Raw genomic sequence first — 22,706 nt, 5'->3', positions numbered from 1 at the left:
ACAGCCACCCCAGCCACTCCGGCCACCCCCACCAACCCACCACCTAGCTCGGTCAGCCCCGGTAGTAATACTGTTTCGATAACGCGTTGATAATGCAGACGCGACGATTATACCAGTTTAAATGCAGAGTGCGTCGAAGGATGCAAGCTAAAAATATTCCTCTCGTATTTCTGCGTTATTCCCAAGCAATTTCGCATTGTTCGCGTGTTGAGGATTAAATTACGGAGTTTGACGAGGGAAGAGAGGTTATTCACGCGCGAGAAAGAGAGAGAGAGAGAGAGAGGGAAAGAAAATAGGCGGGAAGGAAAGGTGCGCTGTGCGAGTTCCGAAATTAGCCGCTGTATGGTGCTGCTGCTGTTGTTATTCAAGTGGAGCCGAAGGATCAGCAGCAGCGAGAGTGGAGTGTAGAGTTGTCTAGAACGGGTGATTTCTTTGCCCCACTCCGACTCTCGTTCTCAGCGTTCTGTACGTAGGGAATGGGAAGCGTGGTGGGAGTGAGAATTTATCCGCTTCTGGCAACTCTGAACTGAAGACTCTCGTCACATACAACAGGCTGGACTGTTGGTTGGGATTGAATCGGTTGGAGGGGATAGGCCTTCACAGGGAGTAGGGACTCTTGAACTGGAGGCCTATTGCCATGCCGATTCGCATTCATATTCATTTACGTTTCAGCGGCGATTGCTGAAGAGAGACCTGAAATATCCGTGCATGGTGTTCGTTTGGTAACCGGCGATGATACGAATTTAGTTGAATTTAATTGAGGGATAAGCGTGTAAATACGTAGGTGATCAGTATTCTTTTTTCTACCTCAACACCCCCCCCCCCCTTTAACACTACATCACTCTTGTCCACTCGTGCAACACGTATACCGTCGCGCGCGTTACGACTACTTATCGCATCATCGTTTCTACAAAACTGGGAAAATGTTGGAGGAAGGCAGACAAGCTGTACGAGAGACAAGTAAGCCTAATAAGTACATAGTACACGATATGGTATATAATTAATATTATATCCGCCTAGTTGCACGACAATCAACCACGTTATTACTCGAATTCTCTTGGGAAACGCCAATGTGCTTTCAAAACTATCTCCGGATGATAAGCCGGTCTATTCGGATGTTATTATTTTGTTATTGCGGCAAACGCTGGATATACATGTTGGACAACTGTATAGTATTATGTCATAGCTTAGTATCGCGTTGTTGCTTCTTTTCTTGATATGTTAATCGCGTGCAGTATATACTAATACTATTATAATGTGACGTTTAATCGCGCTTCTATGGAGGCGATTTATACCGTACGTCACCGGACCGGCACGGTACCAATGGTTATACAGTAGTTGAAGAGTATATATATATGAGATTGTGAAAAATTGCAACATCAAACATCGCGTAAATGACAAGAAGTGCATTCGATGCTTTTTTTTTAAATTACTTGCCGTCGAGGCAATATTGTGTCTTTTGATACTTCTATGCTTCTTTAATTAATTCCTTGGTGGATTCTGCATCTGCAGCATAAAGCGTTCTTAAGATGGTTATTGCAGTGGATTCAGACCGTATTGAACAGACGTAGTTTAAATTTGAAATAAATTAAATCTGGGTTTGTGTAATTGAATAAATAATATTGTAATATCAAATAATAATTGGAATGCTGTATAGAACAAAATCTTTCACTTTAATATTTGCGTCATATGCTATTTTATTAATTATTGCATTTTAATTATTTTTAAAGTTGCTCTTTTTTCTTAATCAAATTTTATTTTTGTTAAAGTAGCGTACTCATTGTGGAAACACTACTTATGAATTGAATTTTTAGACTAATGATTAATGTACTTGTGCAGATATGTTTTATTTAATGAATGGATGCTTAATTATATATAAGAATAATTATGATATAATTGTTTCTATAGATAAATGACAAAGTTGATTCGGTGAATTTGCATATAGGATATATTCACAATTAATACACCTCGAAAAATATAAATTTTTAAGAAAAAATCAAGTTAATAAACAATTACATAACGATAATTAATAAAATGGCATTTGAATCAAATATAAAAATGTGTTATTTTGTTCTATATGTATGTATATTGTGTGTTCTCATTATTTTTTGATATTTCAACGTTAATTATTCAATTATACGGACAGAGTTTCTTTATTTCAAATTTAAAACACGTCTGACTAGTACAATCTGGATCCACTCTATCAACCACCTTAGGGGGTTTTTGCAGTAGATTCAGACTGCAGTAATCAGACATTCGTTAAATTTGAAAGTAAAAAAAATATCTTATTATAATTGAATAATTAATGTTGAAATATTAAAAAACATTAGAAAATAATCTATATTTAACCAAAATAATGGGACCAAAAAAATATTTGTATTATCTACATTTCTTTCATTTTTTTGTAATCACTCAATGATTTAAAAGATGTACACATTCTCGATTAGATTTAGATTTTTGATGAGTCATGTTAATAACTGTTTCTTCTTTCAAATTTAAGGAATGTCTGACTAGTGCAATCTATATCTACTGAAATAACACTTTCAACAAACTAGAGCCTTGTACTTTACAACGCATATTAATAAAAAACAACTTTTAATGAAACAAATAAAAAATTAAGCAATGAAATTGAAAGCCAAGTAGTTTATGCATAAAATGATGAATACATGTAAAAAAATATGAATAAACTTTCTTTCGTAAGAAATGGAGACTTTAGAGAAAAGTGCAGCAAAATACAAATCTCTTTCTTATAATACTCTATTCTCTTTTCATATATGCCTCATAAATTATTGTTCAGTGGTTCGATGCATGAAGAAAGAAGCCTGTGCGTCCTTCGCTAGACGAAGATTACCGATACTGGGCTGGCTACCGAACTATAAAGCATCATGGTTGCCACAGGATATCCTCGCGGGCTTTACCGTAGGACTTACCGCGATCCCGCAGGGTATAGCTTACGGAATTGTCGCCGGTTTAAATCCTGAGGTAATTTACCTACAATGAAAATAAACGAGCCACGCAGGGTGCTGTTTACTTTAAATTGCTCCATAATATATTGGTTTTAAAAAAGCGTTTATCTCGGTAACTATAAGAGATTTCAATTTTCCACATAATACCTTTCTGGACCCTATGAAAAAAGGACCTTCGAAAAGAGGTCCCGTGCAAAAAGTTAATATCTCTCATAATTACGTAAATAGACGAATTTTTACGTTCACCTTCCGGTGTACAGGACCAAAACAATATAAAAAATAATATTCATGAGAAATTCTAAAAAATGTTCTGCTTTTTCTCGTGATCTTATCTTATGGTACACTGCACAGTATGGCTTGTACGCAGGCTTTATGGCCTCGTTCGTCTACATTGTGTTCGGCTCTTGCGAGAACATCACTATCGGACCAACTGCAATTATGGCGACTATGGTGCAACCGCTCGTAGCCCAGCAAGGACCGGACATGGCGGTGCTCCTTTCCTTCTTGAAAGGCTGCATCATAGCTCTGCTAGGTGTCCTCCATTTAGGTTCGTAAAGTCTGCACAAAAACCCACATGCATGCGAGCTCGTCTTTTCGACGCTGCGTCTATTTTTTCCTTCGAGCCACGTCTCTCAAACGATCGCATCGCTGCGCAGGTTTCCTTCTGGATTTTATATCCTTCCCTGTTATTACCGGCTTCACATCGGCTGCCGCGATCAACATAGCTTCCTCTCAGTTCAAGTCTCTCTTAGGGATTCCTGGCAGAGCAGAAAATTTCCTCGAAGCTATTAAAGCGGTTTTCACGAATATTCGTAAGGTCAAGTACGAGGACAGCTTGCTCGGTCTCTTCACCATTGCTCTTCTGGTTCTCCTCAAGGTATATTATTATAGGGGAAAGTTGGGTAAGACGACGCGAGGTGTCTACAATGACGCATTCAATTATTGTTATACTCTCCTCAAATCTCGTAGCATAATAATTTCACTGTTATCCCAGAGAAACTGGGTCGTGTACCACGTGTGACAAGCACGAGACAATTTTTATTATACTTATGGAGTGATCCGCGTTTTATCGACAACGCTTAAAACGACGCAGACTCCATGTAACATTTAATTAGGCTTCGTTCGGCTGGAATTAGAGTGCTCTGGTGGTAAAACTCTCATGTTTTTAGATTTTTTATCGTTAGAGAGTTACTCAAAATACGTCCAACGATGTATGATAAAATGTACTTGGAAGTATTTTGTGAATTTCAAATGGTTTATTAGAAATAAACATTATTTTCAAATAAGATGACGAATTTTTATTGTACAAATGTTTGTAAGGATATTTTTTTAATTCCTTTTCTAAAATATTTCTTCAGTGAGTACGCTTGCTTCAGGAATGTTAAAAAGGATAACGAACAGGAAAAATCAGAGAAAAATTAAATACATGTGAAAAACAAGTTAGACGTCGTTCATTATATATACACGAAAAAAGTGGGTGTAGCGATTTAACGAAAATTACAACTTTTCCTATGAAGTAATGCAAATTTTTCACGAAATATTACAATTTTCCACGAAATATTGAAAATTACTCTAATATGAAAGCAATATTTCGAATTTTACGTAGCACCAAATCTCCTCGATTCTGAAATGATAACTTTTACAGTGCAGAACGGTAGAATATTCTCACTATGCTCGAAAAAAACACAAATAATACACTCTCGTTCGCAAGATGACTATTATTACCTATTTTAAAAACAATTTCAGTAAACTTACTGATGTACGCTGTAATATTTATTATTTCACAAATTCTGCATTGTAAAATTGAAATATCGTCATCTTGCAATCGAAGGAATTTGGTGCCACGACATCATGGCAATTCTTATACAGTTTTATTTTCTCACTGTATATAGACATGAAAATTATTCATGAGTTATTTATACTCTTAGCTTCTCGTCTCATAAGTTTATTACGTTAAAAAATTGATTCAATAATTATTTCCCACATAATTTATTATATTCTATACCCATACCAAAAACTCGTGTTATTCCCAAGACCGTTTTTCGAATATTACGTGCATATTTCATCGGATATTTAAGAATAACAATAATTTTTACTTATAAAATTGTATCGAAATTGCAAATGAAATTGAAAGCTTCGTATCGCCAACTTACCCAATTTTCTCTTACCCTTAACACTATATTTATTCAACGCAAGAGAAAATTACTATTATTCTAGTCTCTTTACACGTTATGATACATATTATACATGCATAATGTAATATAGAATATTCCTGGACGACGAAATGGGAATTGGGCAGAGAAAATCGCGTGGTCCTGCACGCTATCTCGCAATGCTATCGTTGTCATCCTGGGGGCAGTAATAGCCTACGTCTGCAGTCTTTATGGGAAGAATCCCTTTGCTCTAACAGGTGAGACATAGCAGAGCGGAGGCGAGCACAGGAGTCTCGTTAATCAAATGAATGCGTGGACGGTGAAAAAAATTCATATCCCTTGGATTAATTGTTGCAGGGTCGTTGGGTCAAGGACTTCCTCCATTCGGGCCACCCCCCTTTTCCACAAACTTCCACAATCACACCTACAACTTTGTCGACATGACCAAAGCAATGGGAACGACTTTATTCTCTATCCCGATAGTTTCAACCATCGAACACATTGCTATTGCTAAAGCGTTTGGTATATATATATATATATATATATATAATATACAGCAAACTATAAAATATATATTTATTATTTTACTAACACATGTGGAAAAAAATAAAAAACAAAAATAGCAAGGATAACACTAGACTGAAATCCTCTCAATCACCAAGTGGCATTTATTACGTTATAAAAACCATTATTCAACATTACAGTGCAAACTCGTTAAATCTAACGATTTAACGAGTTTGCACTGTTGAAAAATTGTTTCTAAAAGTAGTGATAATTGCCATCTCGCTATTGAGAGGATTCGACGCAGTGCCATTCGCAAAATTTTTGTCGTTTACTTTTTTCGTGTATATTTATATTATATCATCGTTCCATTTCTCTTTGCAGCTAAAGGGAGGACGTTGGATGGCACGCAGGAAATGATAGCCTTGGGGCTGAGTAACATTTTTGGCTCGTTTGTTCGTTCGATGCCGGTCACAGGCTCCTTCACACGTACCGCCGTTAATTACTCGTCCGGAGTGAAAACTACGCTAGGAGGATTGTTCACTGGTAAAAATATATATGCGACAAATTTATATACTTCGGTCCATCGACGTGTGTCAACGCTCAATTTGTTGATCCATTCGCACAGGTAGCCTCGTGTTGCTGGCAGTAGGATTTTTAACGTCGACCTTTCGTTTCATCCCAAAAGCCACCCTTGCTGGTCTCATCATTTGCGCCATGTACTACATGCTGGACTTTGCCAGTTTTCTTATGCTGTGGAGAGCCAAAAGTGAGCGTTTCATCGAAATTACCTCTCGAGCCTTTAAACTACATATATGTATATAACCACATTGACCGTACTTGCAGAAATCGATTTCTTCGTAGAATTGATAACATTGATAGCGTGCGTTTTCCTCGGGCTCGAAGTGGGTATAGCCATTGGCATTGCTCTGAGCCTCTTGTCCCTTCTGTATTTCACTGCCAGACCTGCCGTAGAGACGAACGTGGAACAGGTGAAGCCGAAGCAAACTCTTTTCAATTCCTCCAATTTCTGTCATTCCGCACAAAAGCGCAACAATACAAATGAAATCTGTTTTTATAGTCCAACGAAACGACGGTAATTCGCCTGGTGCCCAAAGAGGCTCTCACCTTCCCAGCAGCCGAGTATCTTCGCGCCCGTATAATGAGGCTTACCGAAAGAAACCTGAACAACGTAATACTCGACTGCAGCAGTCTCAAGAGGATCGATGTAACTGTAGCCAAAGTAAGCTCTTTAACTTTACCCCCCTCCCACTCCTACTCCACCTCAAGCCGAACTTCTCTCGTAAACCTATTCATCCCGAGAATTAGCCGTTAATTAAAGTTTCTATAACGAATTAATGTATTTCAGAACATAAAATTGTTAGCCAATGATTTATCCTTGCGGGGTCAAGAGATGATTTGCGTCAATTGCAACGAGAACGTTTCGCACATATTGTCCGTTGCGGCTCCTGGTATTTCCGATCAGTTTAAGCAAGAAAATAATAACTAATTTTCTATACTATATTTAAGTATATATATACATAGTATAAATTTGTACATAAAATCAATTTCTGTTATATCTTTAATACGAATATTAGCAACAATGTTTTAAATGTGTTTTGGTCACGGATGAATCATTAATACAGTATTTTTGTATAGATCTGTGCGACCAAACACAATTTTTACAATTTTACTTTGTTATTTTATTATATGCGAGATTATATATATCTAATAAATAAAAGAAGAAGAAAAGAAACTTTGTTGCTCATTATAATTCTGATAATAACATGTTTATTCTATATTGTGGTAGTTAAATCGTGAAAATTTTTTAAATGCTGCTCCATAGTTTCGTTTTCTACGAGAATCCAGTAGCATTTCTTGCAATATTGCTGATAATGAGATTTTACGTGTGTCGCCAATGAAAATAAAGTTGCCATCGCCTCGTTACAAAAATTACATCGATAGTTGAGGACTCGGTTTCCTAAAAGCTGTGTGTATGGTTAAAATGATTAATTATGTAATTTTTATTAACCAATTTCCAAGGCAATTTAAATAATAATTTTTCTGATGATAATAAAGTATAAATCTAGGTAAAATATTCAACGTGCATTTGTATCTGTGCCAGCATTGGAGTAGCAGCAATTGACAGGAATCTGTGATGTCACAGTCGACGAACTCTTTTCCAAATTTGTCTTTTTCCGCAGATGTAGCAAAACCGTGTCTTGTTTTCGTTCATCTACCTATTTTAAAAGTAAATTAATTTTAAATCCTCGATTATAATTTTAAGACAAGTACTTTTAATTTTCACCTTTTATCGATTCGATTGTTTATTACTGATTTTCTCAAATTTTGCTTAATCGGAGATACAATAGTAATGGAGTAATAGTGACATATTAAGGTTATTGCGAAAAATGATTTACCTTTCTGGGACACAATAATGGCGAGCGCATATCGTAAATAAAATCTTTCTTTGTCATTTTTTCACTCACGTTTCGAATACATCGTAAATTATATTTTGCAACGTGATCCGCTTTATCCTCTTCGAGTCTGTTAACATGCATGTACGAATTCATATTTTTCGTGTGCAGTGTGTGGAAATTTCTTGCGAGGAATCTGTTACAGTCCATGACTATGGCCAGTCGTCATTGACCGATAGAAAAATCGATTTTCAATTTTTTATCGAGTCGCAGAATTTTGATAATCTTTCCCAACGCTTACTCACCTGACATCTGTTATATTTTTCAATAAATAAATATATATATATTAGTGTGTATTTTCCCAGTAGTTCCAACACATGTAAAGTTAGAGAGAGAGAAAAAAGAAATAATCAAAATTTAATTTGAAATTTCAGAAAAGAGTTTTATGTATCTAATTTAATAGTATGTCGTATTTTTAAAAAATGTTCGGTTTTCTAATAATAATTGTTGTAGCATTTGGATCGCTTCTCTACTGGAATACAGCGTCAACACGCCTGTAATTGCTGTACAGTTGCTCCTATTATAAGATGGGAGATTGAAATAAGAAAAAACTTTCTTTACGAAACTTAGTCATTTATTTTGTATTTAAATTAAAAATTACACATAGCCCTTTCATTTTAGTATTTCATCCCTATTGTTTAAATCACAACAATATTGTATATTACAACTTATTTGGTAAAAATTCTTTCACATCCTCCTGTCTGTATTATTATGCGATAATCACTTGAGATACTTAACTACGATTATTTATATATACATTTTAGCTTAATGTTAAGCTAAATGAAAATCTTTATAAGTGTAAGTTTAGCATTCGTAGAAGTGTGTACATAACAGTAGCTAAAAAAAAATCAAAACGGTATTTTCTTAAATTACAATCAGCTGAAATTGGTCGTATGTTGAAAACAAGAAATCGTTTCACTCAGTGTCGCTTTCTTGCCACATTTTTTTACAATACATACTCCACTCCACATCCCCTGCACTATAATCCCCCCAGTGATTTTAGAATTAACATTTTTGCAACTAAAATACAAACACGTATATAGCATGTAAATGTGTATTTGTGGTACGTGTATGTATGTTTCCCCACTCATCTGTTGGTTGTAAAAGCGCCAATTCTAACATCACTGACTTCTTCGTGCGCAATGTCGCTAGTCAGGCTTCAATTCAGACTGTAATTTATAAACTGTTAAAATACATCTATCATCCGTCGTCGTACAAAGTAAGCTATAGCTGTAGAAAATAAATAGCTTTATCATTTAAGGGTAAACGATTATAGTCACGATACAGAGTGCTATTAATGTCGTTATGACTAGAGTATAGTGGCATTGAAAACTGTGATGAATTCCCTATTAAACGGTAACGTGGTAAAAACATTATCAAGCTACTATGCAATTATGGTTATAAAGTAAAAGTTTTATTTCACGCATTTATCAACTATTTTTATCGATTTATTACGCATTCATTGTTCACGGCATCAAACTCTCCGTTATCAATCATTCATTCGATTTGCATTCTCCGAAACACACCTAGTTCATTTCTGGCTAAACGTAATCCTGCTACATTATAAATAGGCCTCTCTATCGCGATAGCAACAAAACACGTTAAGTTCATCCTTTGCCAATGTCTTGAGGGGTATAAATACGTATTATATATATATATATATATAAATCACAAATTTATCATTGTATTTATCGAATCACGTCGAATTAACCGATATTTCACGATAAAGGAGCAGAGTCAGTATTTTATTAGCGTATATAATTGAAGTGCAACATTAAGATTCTCTATTAGTTCTTATCGATGAATCTGGATGCATCAATAGCGGCGCACGCTCTTGCCTGATTTCTGAAAGCGTAGCTAACTCCTGAACTGGATTTCGTTGGCATATGCTTCTTGTAGCCATTTCTTGATAACCTCGTCTTCTTACCTGCAAATATATTATATTATTAACAGATAGGTATAGAACAAGTACACATATTTTTTAGCTGTTCTAAAATTCCTACACTTTAAGTAGAAATTTGTTTGCGTATGTTTTAGCTTACTTGTTTATGATGAAGCTCGTGCAGGTACAGAGTAGATAGACACATATCAGCAGCAGTTAATTCTATGGGAACCGACAATTCGGTAGTCAGCTCATTTCCAGAACCAAATACAGAAGCACCGAGTGATTGATGGGATACGCCTTGCTGCAAGCCGTGCAGAAATCCTCTTTCATTGTGCAATGGTCCCTCGGTTCGACTTAAGCCTCGGCGCACTGCGTGAGGCAAACACTCTGATTTGATTCCCATTGTATTATCATTCAACATTGATACGCTGGAAGTTCCTGGTTGAGCACCAAACACGTTCATATTTGGATTAATAGTAGCTGTCTGGTTCATCATGCTACTTCTTATAATGTTCGACACTATTTCACTATACTGTAAAATAAGTAATGGCAAAATATTACACAAAAGACACAATATTGTTTTATTCGACTTGCACGTAAAACGTATTGCTAATTTTATTAATTGTATGGCATTTGTAGTTTATTGACTCGCTACAATCCGCAATTAAGGATATGATCTCTATTCGATGATAATAGCAAAATATACTTACATTGGGTCCCAAGCTAGACAAGCTATTCAAGCTTGTCAATAAAGGATTCATATCAGCTGTTATACCAATGACTTCCTTCCGTGCTCTCTCCTTCAAGGCGACGACGAAATTCTCCGCATGACTAGGCGGCTTCCATTCAGGATTCGTCAAGGTGAAATGTATCAAGGACAGTTCAGTTTTTCCATCCTCGGCTTGCGTATACTGATTAGACAAGGGTATTCTCAACTTTCCTTGTGTCGTCCCATAATTATTATCAAATCCTGGATCGCTCTCGTCCACTGGACTCTGTGCAACGGTTTGCCACATTGGATTCCCGTGTTTACGAACATCCATTTGCGCGAAACTGCAAACATCGCCTACACCCGTGACTTCAATGGTAAAGTTTCTATAAAAATCAACAACGTCCAAGGCCCGCTTTCTCATATGGAAGCATAATATATACGGCGTAAGCAACGGGGAAACTAACTCCTCGAGAAGATGAACCGCCCGGTACTGAAACAATTGCGAAACCTGAGCTCTGGTGGTCTGCGTATGCGCATGGCCACGCCAACTATCGGGTCTATAGTGTGTATGTGCCAGGACTGCAGTCAACAAAGTTTCCGGGCACCAAACCAGATTCTCGTCCGGTATGAAGGCTCTTGCACCGGCGACCAAGGCACCCAATATAGTTATAGTAGTTAAAACGTGCTCTACGGTTAAAACATCTTCATCATAAACTGTCAGTATCAATAAAACGGCTAACACACTCCCGGCCACGAAGGCTACGTTCTTCGCCAGCACTGTCATTATTGGCGAAGTGAATATACTCATGTATTTTGATGCTGGACGGTATGCACGGTTCAAGCGTGCATTTAATTCGTGATCAAGTTCGTTAAAATGTCGAAGATATAAACGGCCATACATGGACCACATTCTTGTACCTAGCGTGCCTGGCTCCCTTTTAATAATCTGTGAAATAAAACGTAGATGAAATATGTTAAAAACTATTGACAATTATCAAGAATGAATTATGTTGTTTCACTGTACCTCGCCGTAGTTGAAAAACGAATAGAGTATTTGCCACAAAAGTATCAGGGGACAGAGAAGGATATTTGCTATTCCAACCCACAAGATATGGTTTGACAATGCACGCGCCAGTTCTTGCCTTTTCTCCTTTTTCTTGTAATCCTCTTTAAGATGCCAACTATTTTCAAACGGCGACCAAGGACCCCCTAAAATAATTTTAGGCTTTAAAGCAAGCAATAATAATATTAGTACAGTGAGGGAAATTATCAAAATTTTCTCGAGAAAGTACTAAGTTAGTTGAAGTGTGTAAACAATAAATTTCCCGCAGTGTACGATGAATCATTATATATTATATACCAAATGTGCTCGATTGTGTACGTACAGAACAAAAGGAACTCCATATTGTACTTTAATCCCCTAGTAAGAAAAATTACTTCGCCAATAACTGGGATCTTAAGTCTTACAGGCAGAAGAGATTTGTTAATCATGGCCACCATATAATTTTTAAATCTTAATATTCTATGGTAAATATCCAATTCCGTGAGCTCTCTTTTGTGAATGCACATTTCTTGCTCCTTCTGAACTTCCCTGGCCCTTTTTTGTACCTCGTGCCAGGTCAGATTGTCCAAATCGCAGTCTTCGATTTTGAGCGCAATATTGAAGAAATGTTTAATATCCCAAAACTGCGTTAGATGGTATACATCCTTAATAAGGCGTAATGTCCAAAACGCGGAAGCCACTGTGATACAAATCCATGTAATCCAACCCATGGATTCCCAGCATACGGAAGTTGGCAGAATTGCGTCGCTAATTGAAATTTTGTGCATTGTGTTGTTCATAACTTTATCCCTGAAAGAGAAAAACAGATAGCAGGTAGTAAGTATCAAGTACACTTAATTCGATGAGCAAATGTATAAGGAACAAATCTTGTACCTAAATAATACGGAGTAATCAACGCAATGAAATAAGAAAGTCGAGAAAGACACTACGAAAATGAATTGTCCTAGTTCCAAAACTTCTTGAAGCAGCATGCAAGTAAATCCATGCTTCTGGTGATAATGATACATCCTCGTAAAGAACGCATCGAGGTTTTCTACGTGATTCCACCTGGCTTTGTTACTTTCGGGTACTACATGAATTATGACACCCGATTCTTGAGGCGTTTCTTCACGTTCCTCCTCATTGTCGTTTTCGCTAGTATCTCCTTCCTCATAAAATTTTAGCTGCTGGTAGCTACCATCTAATATCGTCGTCATCTGAAAAATAAATTCTTTTTAAATTGCAAATTCTCACATCTGATTTAATTCGAGTTATTAAAAAATTTTCTCAATAAGCTTAAAAACCATAACGGGTTAAATATACATATAACTAATTCAAATTTTTTTCAGGGTGTAAAATATTGTTTGTATTATATAATTTATTTTGTAGCATAGGTGGCATAGACCCTGAATTCTGTCGCGAAACAGTAACTCGTACTTTTGTCCCCTTTAGAAAGCAATATCTACTATAATATGTAGAATAAATTTATGAAAAATATCAACGGAACCAATCAAAACGCAGAAAATTTTTACGTCATACATGCAAGAAATTATTGCTAATGATTCTAAAATTCGGAGCCTTACCGTTTCTGCTCTTCGGTTTGGCTCCACGCAGGTAATGACCGTATCTCGTCTCATTCTTTTTGTATAAAAAATGCTATTTAACTACTCGGTGACGATTTCTTCTCCAATCATCTAAAATGCAAGTCATTCTATGCGTGTTAACGCGATCAGGCAAAAATTTGGTGACGATTTTGTGCAGAGAACGGTAATTAATTTTATAATTAGATTCGAGCATCTATAATTATTGCAAGTAACTTGGCAAGAAAATGCTACAATGTATTCTTACCATGTGAAAGTTAACCGTTTACCTACTACGCAGTACTTACAAAAGCATATTTACTTGCCTTTATCTCAGGTTGTTCTACTTTAAGATATTGTTTTAACTATTATTGCTTGCTTAAAAAGCATCCCTTATTTTAACCCCATTGATAATGAAACTTTTTGTCACATTTTCATTTAAAACTCTGATACATTTTTTGGAGTGATTAGTATGGTACGAACAACATGTATGCTTGTATTTCTATTCAGGTCGTAGCAGAAAGTAGGCTGTTCAGATACAAGAAATTGAACTTTTTGGAAATAAGATAACAGTGTTGGTATGGAAGTTGAGGAATTAGATATTGCTATTTGATAAATGATATAAATTTGAGTTTTACAAATGTTTCTTATGACATTATAAAAGATTATGAGTCTCCTTTAACAATCTACCTAACTTAAATAATATATTTTGTACATTAATTTAGCAAAAAATAAAATAAATACTAAAACTACCAAATATCCTAAAATTATTCCATCAAATGCTTCTATTGTTTAATTTTTAATTGTCACAGTAAGTCATTTTATTCGTGTAAGTCTGTGAAATATTAATAATCCTATGGCAGTAATTGCATTATAAATAAAAATATTCCCATTGCTTAGTGGAACTAAGAAATTTTGTAAAACAATATCTTTGTTAGAGAAAGTGAATGTTCTTATACCTTGAAATGTGTCAAGTAAAATAGCAGTAGCAAATATGCATAAATTACTTAACTTGTTTTGTAGCTAGCATATTAGACTTTTTTATAAAAGGCCATAAATTTACTCAGCTTTTGTAGAAACCACCCATAAGGGATTGCAATAGTAAAAAACGTCGATAGAAATGTATTAATTTGAACAATTATGTATATTGCTTAGATAAGGAGAATTAGTGATCAGGGAGTTACCTTACTACACCAATTTACAAAATTTCGTAAAACGCACAATGACTCTTACATTAAACAAAGGCCTTCAATTTTGTTAAATAATGCTTGTAGAGGATCGATGCTCGCACTTGGAAAAATAAATTTAATTGATGCTGCAATGACCACATGGCATAAGCCTTTTTGTCAGTACGAGCACGACCTTTATCTGACGAAAATAGAATTGTGAAAACGCAGTAGCAAAAACGAAACACAATGCTTGGTAACACCAGCTGATCTTCATAAACAAAGCGTTCTAGCACTACTGTGTGGAGGGGACTCCTTTAGTTCTCGAAAAAAGATACGGGTGCAGATGGCGCAAAGGTTTCACGCTTGACACACAATTGATGCATATGGTGCGCGCGCGCGCAATAAGCTTTGCTTTTTTTCTCTTATTGCACGGACACTTCTTTACTTCATTTTGAAATATATTTTATTGTAAAGCAGAAAACTAAAATCAGAAATTAAATAAAATAAACAATAAAAGTTTAGAATGTAGTTCTTTTTAATTATAATTTCTTTTTCGGATATAGAGATAATTATATATTCTTCATTCTTTTCAATTTAAAATTCGAATATCTTACGACTAAACTATACTTTTACTTTACTTGTATAGCTAAATAATTTCAATTTTTTGCATTATTGCATTTTTGTATAATATTCTTTACACATGATTTCAATAAAAATATCAGATTTTATATTTAAATAAACATATACTTAATAAAAAAAAATTAGCTTCACATTAATTTAATTAAAGTGCATTAACACTAGATTTACGGATGTTGATTAGACCTATTTTTACCAAAGTGAGATAATTTGAATAATACACGAAAATTGAAGTTTAATATATAGAAATTAGTTCTACTTTAAATTAAATGAAAGAGATTTATTATTAAAAAATTTATTGAAAACATTTTTTATATATAAATTATGATTTTGAAATACCTTTGAATGAGTCAAATTGACTCAGTCCGTAAATCTAGTGTTAATATATTTAATAAAATCATCTGTATTGGAGAGAGAAATGGGGAAAAACCATTGGGAAACACGATCTTTGTAGGGTTTTCTTATATCATTTTGAAAAACTGCTGTTATTTACCTTCCTAATTAAAAGTTTTAATAAAGCTACAACTCTCGTCAGAGTAGCGTTTAGACTCTCTAGAAATATTCAAAATTCCTTATTTTATTAAATTTAATCCAATTTTCTCCTAAATACTTGAATTAAATAGTATAAAATATATATATATTTATAACTGTTTTAAAAGGCTCTCGAAAGATATTATCAAAATACGAAGTAAAAACGATTGTTGTGTAGAATTATTGATGATTATGGAGTACAGTAGAGTAGAGATTGAATGTGCTAGTTATGATGCTGGTGCCTGGTAAGTTGAATTGTTAAATATGTAGTTGAAATTCATTATAATATTAAAACATTGTTATTACAGTTTCTTATTGGAAATAGTGTGCGCAGTCTATGAAAAAATCCTTTTAAATAGTTTAATGGTCTCGAGGGGAACATGAGATGATACTATTAATTTGATCTTGAAAGGTTATTTAAAAGTTATGTGAAGTTCACTTCAATTTATTAAAATGACAAACCGTATTATTTTTTATTTTATATTCATTTAAAATTTTCCAGAGCTTTCTAAAACACACCATAACAGTTTATGTATCATTTAATCACCTATAAATTTGTGTGATATAATTGAATTTAAAACAACATATAGATTATATGACGTTTTCTTTATGCTCCAAATATAATGAATATTATGTAAAAAAATTTACACTAAAATACGTTTAGTGTAAATAATAAAAATGATTATGAAGAATCAATTAGACGTTCGATTTAAATGGACAAAATATGTTATGATAAATAAGAATACAGTTTAGCTGAAGGTATAAAGCTTCAGGGATTTGAATTAAAAGGAATCAAGAATAATTGTCTCTATTTCCAAAAATAATAGCATATTGTTAATTAAGAGAAAAAAAGTAAGCAATTGCCGACGAGGTGCAATATTTTGCTGTATGTACAATGTGAAGTTGATGTCTGGTCGAAGGTGAAATTTATTAACACACCCGAGTCTCCCAAGTGCAGTCAAATTTGGAATTTTTTTAGTAATTGGTTTTTTTCCATGGTCAATATAGTATTTCCTTCATATATTATGAAAAGTAATTAAAATATATTATGTTATTTATTTCGCGTATAATTAATTTTCTTTCATATTGAGATTTCTTCTATCCGGAAATAAAACTTTTTAAAATAAGCTGTAGATATATTTATGTGTAAATGAGGGAAAATTGAAATAAAACAACAATTAAATTAAAAATATAATGCAAATACTGAAAATGGTAGTGAGAAATAGAATACGCAGAATATCGCAACAGCTGACGGGGTAAACAGTGAAGCTAGTTAAGAGCTGATTGCGCATGCGTTGAATGTCTCAAGAGTGTGATCGTTGCGACATCTGGACTTCGCACCTTCTTCGGGGAACTAAATCGGTCCCCTCCATTATACATAAGAGTGTGTCAGACCCGTGTTTTTAGCGTACCTTTATCAGTGGTTTTAACCTTTTCCTCAAATTGGCACTAACTTATTTATACCCTTCAGTTACACGTAATTTACCATTTACATATTGGCTAGTATTGTAACAATATTATACTATTAATTTAGAAACTTAATAGTTAAAACTCTATCCCTAGTCGCTCCCTACGTTTCACCATCTTCGTCGTTGCTTTGTTGCGTTGCTTCACACTGATGGGTATATGTATAATGATGATGACAACCACTTGAATTTGGCTAAATTTGTTTTACTATATATACTCTGGTGTGACTGCATGAATGCGACTGCAATATATCGCCATTTTATCGCGCAGTAGATATTTCGAGAATCGAATAGCATCGCATGCGATTATCGCGCCAAATTGTAAAATTTCTTGAACCGCAGGTGAGCATCCAGTCGGAAAGGTAGATATCTGTCGTAAAACTTGAAACAGTGGAAAGTGATAATGTTTTTCACTTTATATTTAAATCACGTTCTTTTTTGTCATAAGAATTATGACGCTGACGCATTGACGTAACTAATTCTAAAACAAATTATTGACGTTAAAAAAAGACTCTTGTTGTCTCTTTTACGTTTCTTATTTGAAAACCTCTTATTAGTTTTTTATAAATAGGACCAGCTTCCTTATGAAATATTCTGGCAGCTTATCTTAAGTACTATTCAAAATATTATATGAATTTATTATTTAATCCAGATCGTAGTTTATCCGAAACATATACGCATAGAAAGGAAGATAAGCTCGTACGAGTTACTGCTTGTAGTACACAAGTTTAATTGAAATATTTACAGTGTATCATGGAACATGGAACGTGTCCTACAGAAAGTGACGCTCTTGAAGAAAATACAGGAAAAGAGCGAATTGCATAGGACGATATTACGATAACATGACGAATACGTTAATTACTTAATTGAATTAAATATACAACACAATAGTAGTTTGACGATACGTAAAATAGTAGTCGCTGCGGCATTGGATCATCTATCAGGGATCTATATAAATGTGAAAAAGTTGGCATGTATACATCATATACGATTAAAGCAGCCGTTAAACTGCTGCAGATTAAACGATACGGTTTTATGCACGCTTTGCACCGACGATGCTTCTTATCATTAGTCTATTACTTGTTAAAGGAGTTGCTTCGAACGTTTATTATTATTCGCGTGCGACAATCTGGCCAGGGCGTCTAGGTGCTATCCTGCGTCGCGGCGCTAATAAGCTGCTGAGTCCACGAGTCTCTTCGTGTTTCGTGCTTGCTGCCGTGCTTGTTTCCGCAGATGGCTCATCGGTTAGCTCGACCACTGCTACTTTCTCAGCTGCTGCTGCTGCTGCTGCGGCGGACTCTTCCAGGCTCGATGAGGACGACACTGTCGGGGATACAGTCGGTAAAACAGGTTCCGTTACTTTCCGCCGAGGCAGCAAAGGCGACCGTTTCGGCGTCAATGATAAGGGTGATCTTGTACTGGTAGATTTTGGCTGAACTTGAAGTCTGTTGCGATTACGTAGTTTATTCAATGGATTCGCAGTGGTAAAGTGGCCTGAAGGACTTGTTTCCGCTGGCGCCTGAAAATTATACCAAGTTATAAGAAATACTCAGCTGCGTGGTTGTCGAGCAGGAAACTGTAGCTGGGATTCATAGCCAAAATTTTAAAGTCAAGTTCAAGCTTATGACCGGTAAAATCTATGATCTATGTTACATATCTTATAAGTTTCAAAGTGATTTTACCAAATGACTTAAAGACATCTTTTAGATGTCTTCTAGTCAATTGGATGACTAAAATATGTCTACAGGATAACTTTTAGTCAAGTGTGTTTTATGGAAAGCTTCAATTTCGATTATGAATCCAAGCCTACGTAAGAAGTTGGTTTGTGCAAGAAGAAGACCTCGCGAGTTTCTTCCTCAGTTCCTTCGCCAGTTGGCTCTTCCGGTGTAGCCTCCGCTGCCACCTCTGCTGCAGCCTCAGGTGGTAACGTGCTGCTACTGCTGGCGGTAGTGGCTACTTGGCCAGGTTTTCTAGCGCCAATTCTTGATCCTGGTCTCACTATTGGTCTAACGGCTGGACCGGGTAACCTAGATCTTAGAGAGGACTTGGGCGTAGTGGGATTCGATGTTTCTTGCGATGTTGAAAGTGACGATTCCGGATTCGGTTCTTGTCCATCCTCTGATGTTACAGGCGCCGGGGTAGTTGGCCTGCCGCGTCTGCGATTGATGTTGAGCTTGTTGAAGGTTGGTCTGGCGATAGCGGAGTTTGAATTGACAGCGTTATTGGCGGATGGCGCTGATGTCGTTGTGGTTGACGGTAATCTAGGGGCTCCGCTACTGCGAAATCTGTTACGGCTCGGAACTGACTCTTTTTGTGCGGTATCCTCATCGACTGGCTGCTTCTGGCCCGGTCTGGGTCGTTTGAAACCCAAAGAGCCGTTACTGCCATTCGAACCAAAACGTCCTCGCGTTCGCTGCTGGTTGTTTGACTCGGTTGTAGATGCTTCCGTGGTAGCACTGCTTCCGTTCGTTTTGAATCTAAAATTTAAATATATAAAGAAGTTCATTTCTTTTACTAAAAAAAATGAGATTGGCACCCTTTTATTCATTTTAGAGTGTAGAAAAAGCAGTTTTTCATTGTCATAATATTCGGCCCTTTGTGCCATAAATTATTAAAAATGTATATCTCCAACTATCATAAGTTAGAGAATATTCAAATTTTTGAATATTGGTGGGACATCCTACATAAATAAGTCTGTAGGGGCATTATTGTATGCAGTTTTCAATTCCACGGTCAGGTAAACAATAATTATTAGATACACTGGAAAAAATAGATAACAATTATATGATATCTCCATTAAGAAATGAATTGTAGCTACATATAGAAACTAAATTCTCTCTTTAAAATTGTTCATATACTCGACATAAATTCAATGATGCAAAATACGCACACTTATCTTACAGTTATCACGCATAATTTAAAAGAAAAGTATAAAAGAGAACCCCACAATACCAAATAAAACCTTACAAAATACCCTATTATTTATACCACTATTAGTTATCCTTATCAGTTAGAGAAACTGCGTTTGAGATACTTTTCCCAAATGCCACAATGTACAGATGAAATCCGTGAAATTTAACTTTTTTCAAACCTGTAAAATATTACTTAACACGATATACAACGAAAAACAAACTATACATAAATCCAGTTCGCGCCAACATTATATTTCATTAGAAGATTCGAACACTGTCTACCTTCCTCTATGCGATACAAATAATATACTAATGCTTAACACCCTCGGACTATTATCCGGAATGACTAAAACTCACCGGTTTCTAGTACCAATTCCACTCGGGATGCCGGGTCTTCTGAATTTTCCTCTACCGGCCGGTGTCTGTAACGTGGTGGTGCTAGTGGTCGTTGGCTCGGTCGTCGTGGTAGTAGTGGTGGTCGTAGTGGTCGATTTGACGGTGCTGGTTATACTACTGGAATCTGTAGTGGTACCAGACAGTTCTTCGGTCGTAGTTTCAAAGTAAGCAGTGGTCTCATCGGTGGCGAGGGGTGTCGTAGAGTCGCCATCCGACGATTCGCCTGGTTCACTGGTGGAATCCACTAAATTGCTCTGACCCTGCTGAAGGAACGCGTACAAGTCCAGAGCCACCTTATCCATTGCTGAGGGATATTCCGTAGTTGCATCATCGATTTGAGGTCTCACTGTTCGACTGTTATTATCCTCTTGCTCCTCCTCTTGCTCCTGCAGTACTTGCTTCGACTGTCCATTTGTAATTTCCAATTCTGCCTGCGAATGGAAGAAATTTCACGAGAATCGAAAATATACTACAAATATCAGCGTTTTTCTCTTTTATACCTGAACTGGTCTCCTCCTGGAATTAACGGAAAGAGGAGGTACGTCATCGTTGCTCTCTTGCACAGGCGCAGGTTCCTGGACCCTCTGGGGTCTGGAGCGTGTCCTCGAGGGTCTCTCCCCGCTGTCCTCGTTAGGAGTGACGCCTAAGAATCTAACCGGTCCTTTAGGCAGACTCTGAGGGAATTCCGGACCTTCCTGGTGCGTCCTGAAGCTGCTAGAATCAATCAGATCGAAATTGAGGCGTGGTCGGTTTCCGCGTCCTCGGGTTGCTTCCGTAGTTCCGGAATTGTGATTCGATCTCGACCTACGTATACAAAACAGGATAGAAAGGAAAGGTTGCTTGTATATAAAGAATGTACCACTTATAAACATGAAATTCTGTTTATCTTAGCTGCTGTATAAGTGATATAAATTTTTATTTGTATAAGACCTTGAAGTTCCTTTTGATTTGCTCTTAACAAGGTCTTATATATACAAGAAATTGTTATCTCTTTTAGTTACGAAGATAAAAGGAACTCTACGTCAATCCTCCAGGTCATTTTAAATGGTACATCCTGTAAGCATATATAAACCAGTATGATCCATGAGATAAGTGAACGCAAGGAAAACGCACCTTGGAGGAAATCTCGTGTTGGTTGGCAATCTTTCTTCGGGAATAGTTTCGGTCTCTGGCTCAGCGAGTTGTCTTCCTCTGTTTCGGTTGGGAATGACCTCGTTGCTGACCGGCTCGACGGTGCTTGACCTTTCCACGGATGTGTATTTGCTCCTATTGGAGTTTCCGGTTGACGATGATGAACGCCGTGGTGGGCTTACCGTGGTCCTAGCGGGAATATCGTGAGTGCCTGCAGGTTTGTTCTCATCCTCCTTCTCATCCTCGTCCTCGTCGTAATAATAATAAACGTACTCGTACTCGTAATCCTTGCCGTTTGGTCCTTTCTTCACCTGAATACGAGAATTGGTACCAGCTGGAACCAAACTGACGTCACCTATGTCACCGAAATGACGCTCGGGGAAACTGTTGTAGGCATCCTTGGCGTTCTCACGAATGATGTTGACTGGCACGAAATCGAAGGATCTTGCTTCTCTTGGAGTCGTGAGGATGGGCAACATTGTCGTTGGATACTCGTCGCTGCGAATGTATATTATATGGATATATGTATAGAAATAGATGGATTATATAGAAACAGTATATTATAAGAGAAAGGTTTTTAATAATTAATTTAGAGTACGAAAATTATAGTATTGTACATAACAGAATGAGACACTTGTATGTTCCAAAAAATATAGGAATACACTCAACAACATTTTGTTTCGTTAACTAGAAGAGGTTTCAATATTTTATATGAAACATTTTCTAAATTCCTCTTTATTCCATTTAAACCGAAGAGGCTTCATTTTTAAAATGTAACATCTGATAGAGTTGCTTATAAATAAATTTGTATGTTTCTTGGAAAACTCTCTGGAGCACCATACAAGTGTGTCTCATTCTAGATATATGTATATACCTGATGTAGACCCCAGGTATAATGGAATCTCGTTGAATATTGTAGCGTTTCTGTTGGCCATCCGTTCTCTTGACGCCATCCTCCTGCAAAACACCAGAATCACCAAAGGTCTCGAGCTGAACTCGCGCTTGTTGCTTCGAGTCTGTCGATTCAGATTGCAATCTCCCCTCGGCGTCATCATTCGATGCCAAATCTCGTCTGGTCGATTCGTACTTCTTCTCGAAACTCTCGTACTTCGGCACGACTTTCTTCAAGTTTTTGCTCTCTAAATTCTT

General features: G+C 36.2%; 3 protein-coding genes across 14 annotated transcripts in view; 1 reads left to right on the top strand and 2 right to left on the bottom strand.

Annotated features, from left to right (window-relative positions):
• The first annotated feature begins 57 nt into the window (after window positions 1–57).
• Window positions 58–7,363, top strand: LOC136774180 (sodium-independent sulfate anion transporter-like). 2 transcript variants are annotated; one of them, XM_066728327.1, is made up of 11 exons: window positions 58–960; window positions 2,798–2,982; window positions 3,318–3,513; window positions 3,623–3,843; window positions 5,232–5,376; window positions 5,477–5,641; window positions 6,005–6,166; window positions 6,249–6,389; window positions 6,467–6,612; window positions 6,702–6,863; window positions 6,990–7,363. In XM_066728327.1, exons 1-11 carry the CDS (start codon window positions 924–926, stop codon window positions 7,128–7,130), a joined length of 1,701 nt encoding a protein of 566 aa, XP_066584424.1. In that variant the 5' UTR covers window positions 58–923; the 3' UTR covers window positions 7,131–7,363. The 2 variants fall into 2 exon arrangements, with proteins under 2 accessions (XP_066584424.1, XP_066584425.1); XM_066728328.1 differs by lacking the exon at window positions 58–960 and having other exon boundaries at window positions 2,871–2,982; window positions 3,334–3,513.
• Window positions 7,364–8,664: 1,301 nt separating this feature from the next.
• Atg9 (autophagy-related protein 9) lies at window positions 8,665–17,249 on the bottom strand. Of its 9 annotated transcripts, XM_066728645.1 has the most exons (9): window positions 14,501–14,841; window positions 14,276–14,383; window positions 13,320–13,430; window positions 12,631–12,953; window positions 12,080–12,546; window positions 11,719–11,903; window positions 10,693–11,640; window positions 10,140–10,514; window positions 8,665–10,024 (listed from the first exon to the last, which is right to left on the bottom strand). In XM_066728645.1, the coding sequence occupies exons 3-9, from the start codon at window positions 13,371–13,373 to the stop codon at window positions 9,872–9,874; spliced, it is 2,505 nt and encodes an 834-aa protein (XP_066584742.1). In that variant the 5' UTR covers window positions 13,374–13,430; window positions 14,276–14,383; window positions 14,501–14,841; the 3' UTR covers window positions 8,665–9,871. The 9 variants fall into 9 exon arrangements, with proteins under 9 accessions (XP_066584742.1, XP_066584745.1, XP_066584744.1 ...); XM_066728648.1 differs by lacking the exons at window positions 14,276–14,383; window positions 14,501–14,841 and adding an exon at window positions 17,065–17,249; XM_066728647.1 differs by lacking the exon at window positions 14,276–14,383 and having other exon boundaries at window positions 13,320–13,447.
• Window positions 17,250–17,840: 591 nt separating this feature from the next.
• Window positions 17,841–22,706, bottom strand: part of LOC136774200 (mucin-2-like) — a 7,389-nt gene continuing 2,523 nt past the window's right edge. The window contains exons 3-9 of one of the 3 annotated variants that reach the window (XM_066728355.1): window positions 22,432–22,706; window positions 21,831–22,055; window positions 21,540–21,746; window positions 20,927–21,230; window positions 20,388–20,857; window positions 18,959–19,595; window positions 17,841–18,637 (exon numbers count right to left, since the gene is read on the bottom strand). The exon at window positions 22,432–22,706 is cut by the window's right edge and continues 86 nt beyond it. In XM_066728355.1, the coding sequence (XP_066584452.1) occupies window positions 18,230–18,637; window positions 18,959–19,595; window positions 20,388–20,857; window positions 20,927–21,230; window positions 21,540–21,746; window positions 21,831–22,055; window positions 22,432–22,706 (2,526 nt within the window). In that variant the 3' untranslated portion in view covers window positions 17,841–18,229. Of the gene's footprint in view, window positions 18,638–18,958; window positions 19,596–20,387; window positions 20,858–20,926; window positions 21,231–21,539; window positions 22,056–22,431 lie in introns of all 3 variants that reach the window. The other 2 variants (XM_066728354.1, XM_066728356.1) reach the window with 2 other exon arrangements.

This window comes from Prorops nasuta, unplaced genomic scaffold (genome assembly GCF_024137725.1).
Source record: "Prorops nasuta isolate Cenicafe-Biocafe unplaced genomic scaffold, Cenicafe_Pnas_1.2 PNAS00006, whole genome shotgun sequence".
Lineage (NCBI taxonomy): Eukaryota > Metazoa > Arthropoda > Insecta > Hymenoptera > Bethylidae > Prorops > Prorops nasuta.
The sequence above is the reverse complement of the archived record's forward strand: the minus strand, read 5'-3'. Positions and strand labels throughout refer to the sequence as shown.

What these genes read in the sequence shown, in the direction of transcription:
- LOC136774180 (XM_066728327.1), top strand. Translation starts at nt 924, where the DNA reads ATGTTGGAGGAAGGCAGACAAGCTGTACGAGAGACAA. An exon ending in GAATCCCTTTGCTCTAACAG is followed by an intron (nt 5,377 to 5,476) that starts GTGAGACATAGC and finishes TAATTGTTGCAG; the next exon opens with GGTCGTTGGGTCAAGGACTT. An exon ending in TATGCTGTGGAGAGCCAAAA is followed by an intron (nt 6,390 to 6,466) that starts GTGAGCGTTTCA and finishes CCGTACTTGCAG; the next exon opens with AAATCGATTTCTTCGTAGAA.
- Atg9 (XM_066728648.1), bottom strand. Translation starts at nt 13,373, where the DNA reads ATGAGACGAGATACGGTCATTACCTGCGTGGAGCCAAACCGAAGAGCA. An exon ending in CAAACCGAAGAGCAGAAACG is followed by an intron (nt 12,954 to 13,319) that starts GTAAGGCTCCGA and finishes TTTATTTTTCAG; the next exon opens with ATGACGACGATATTAGATGG. An exon ending in CGTTTTTCAACTACGGCGAG is followed by an intron (nt 11,641 to 11,718) that starts GTACAGTGAAAC and finishes TTTATTTCACAG; the next exon opens with ATTATTAAAAGGGAGCCAGG.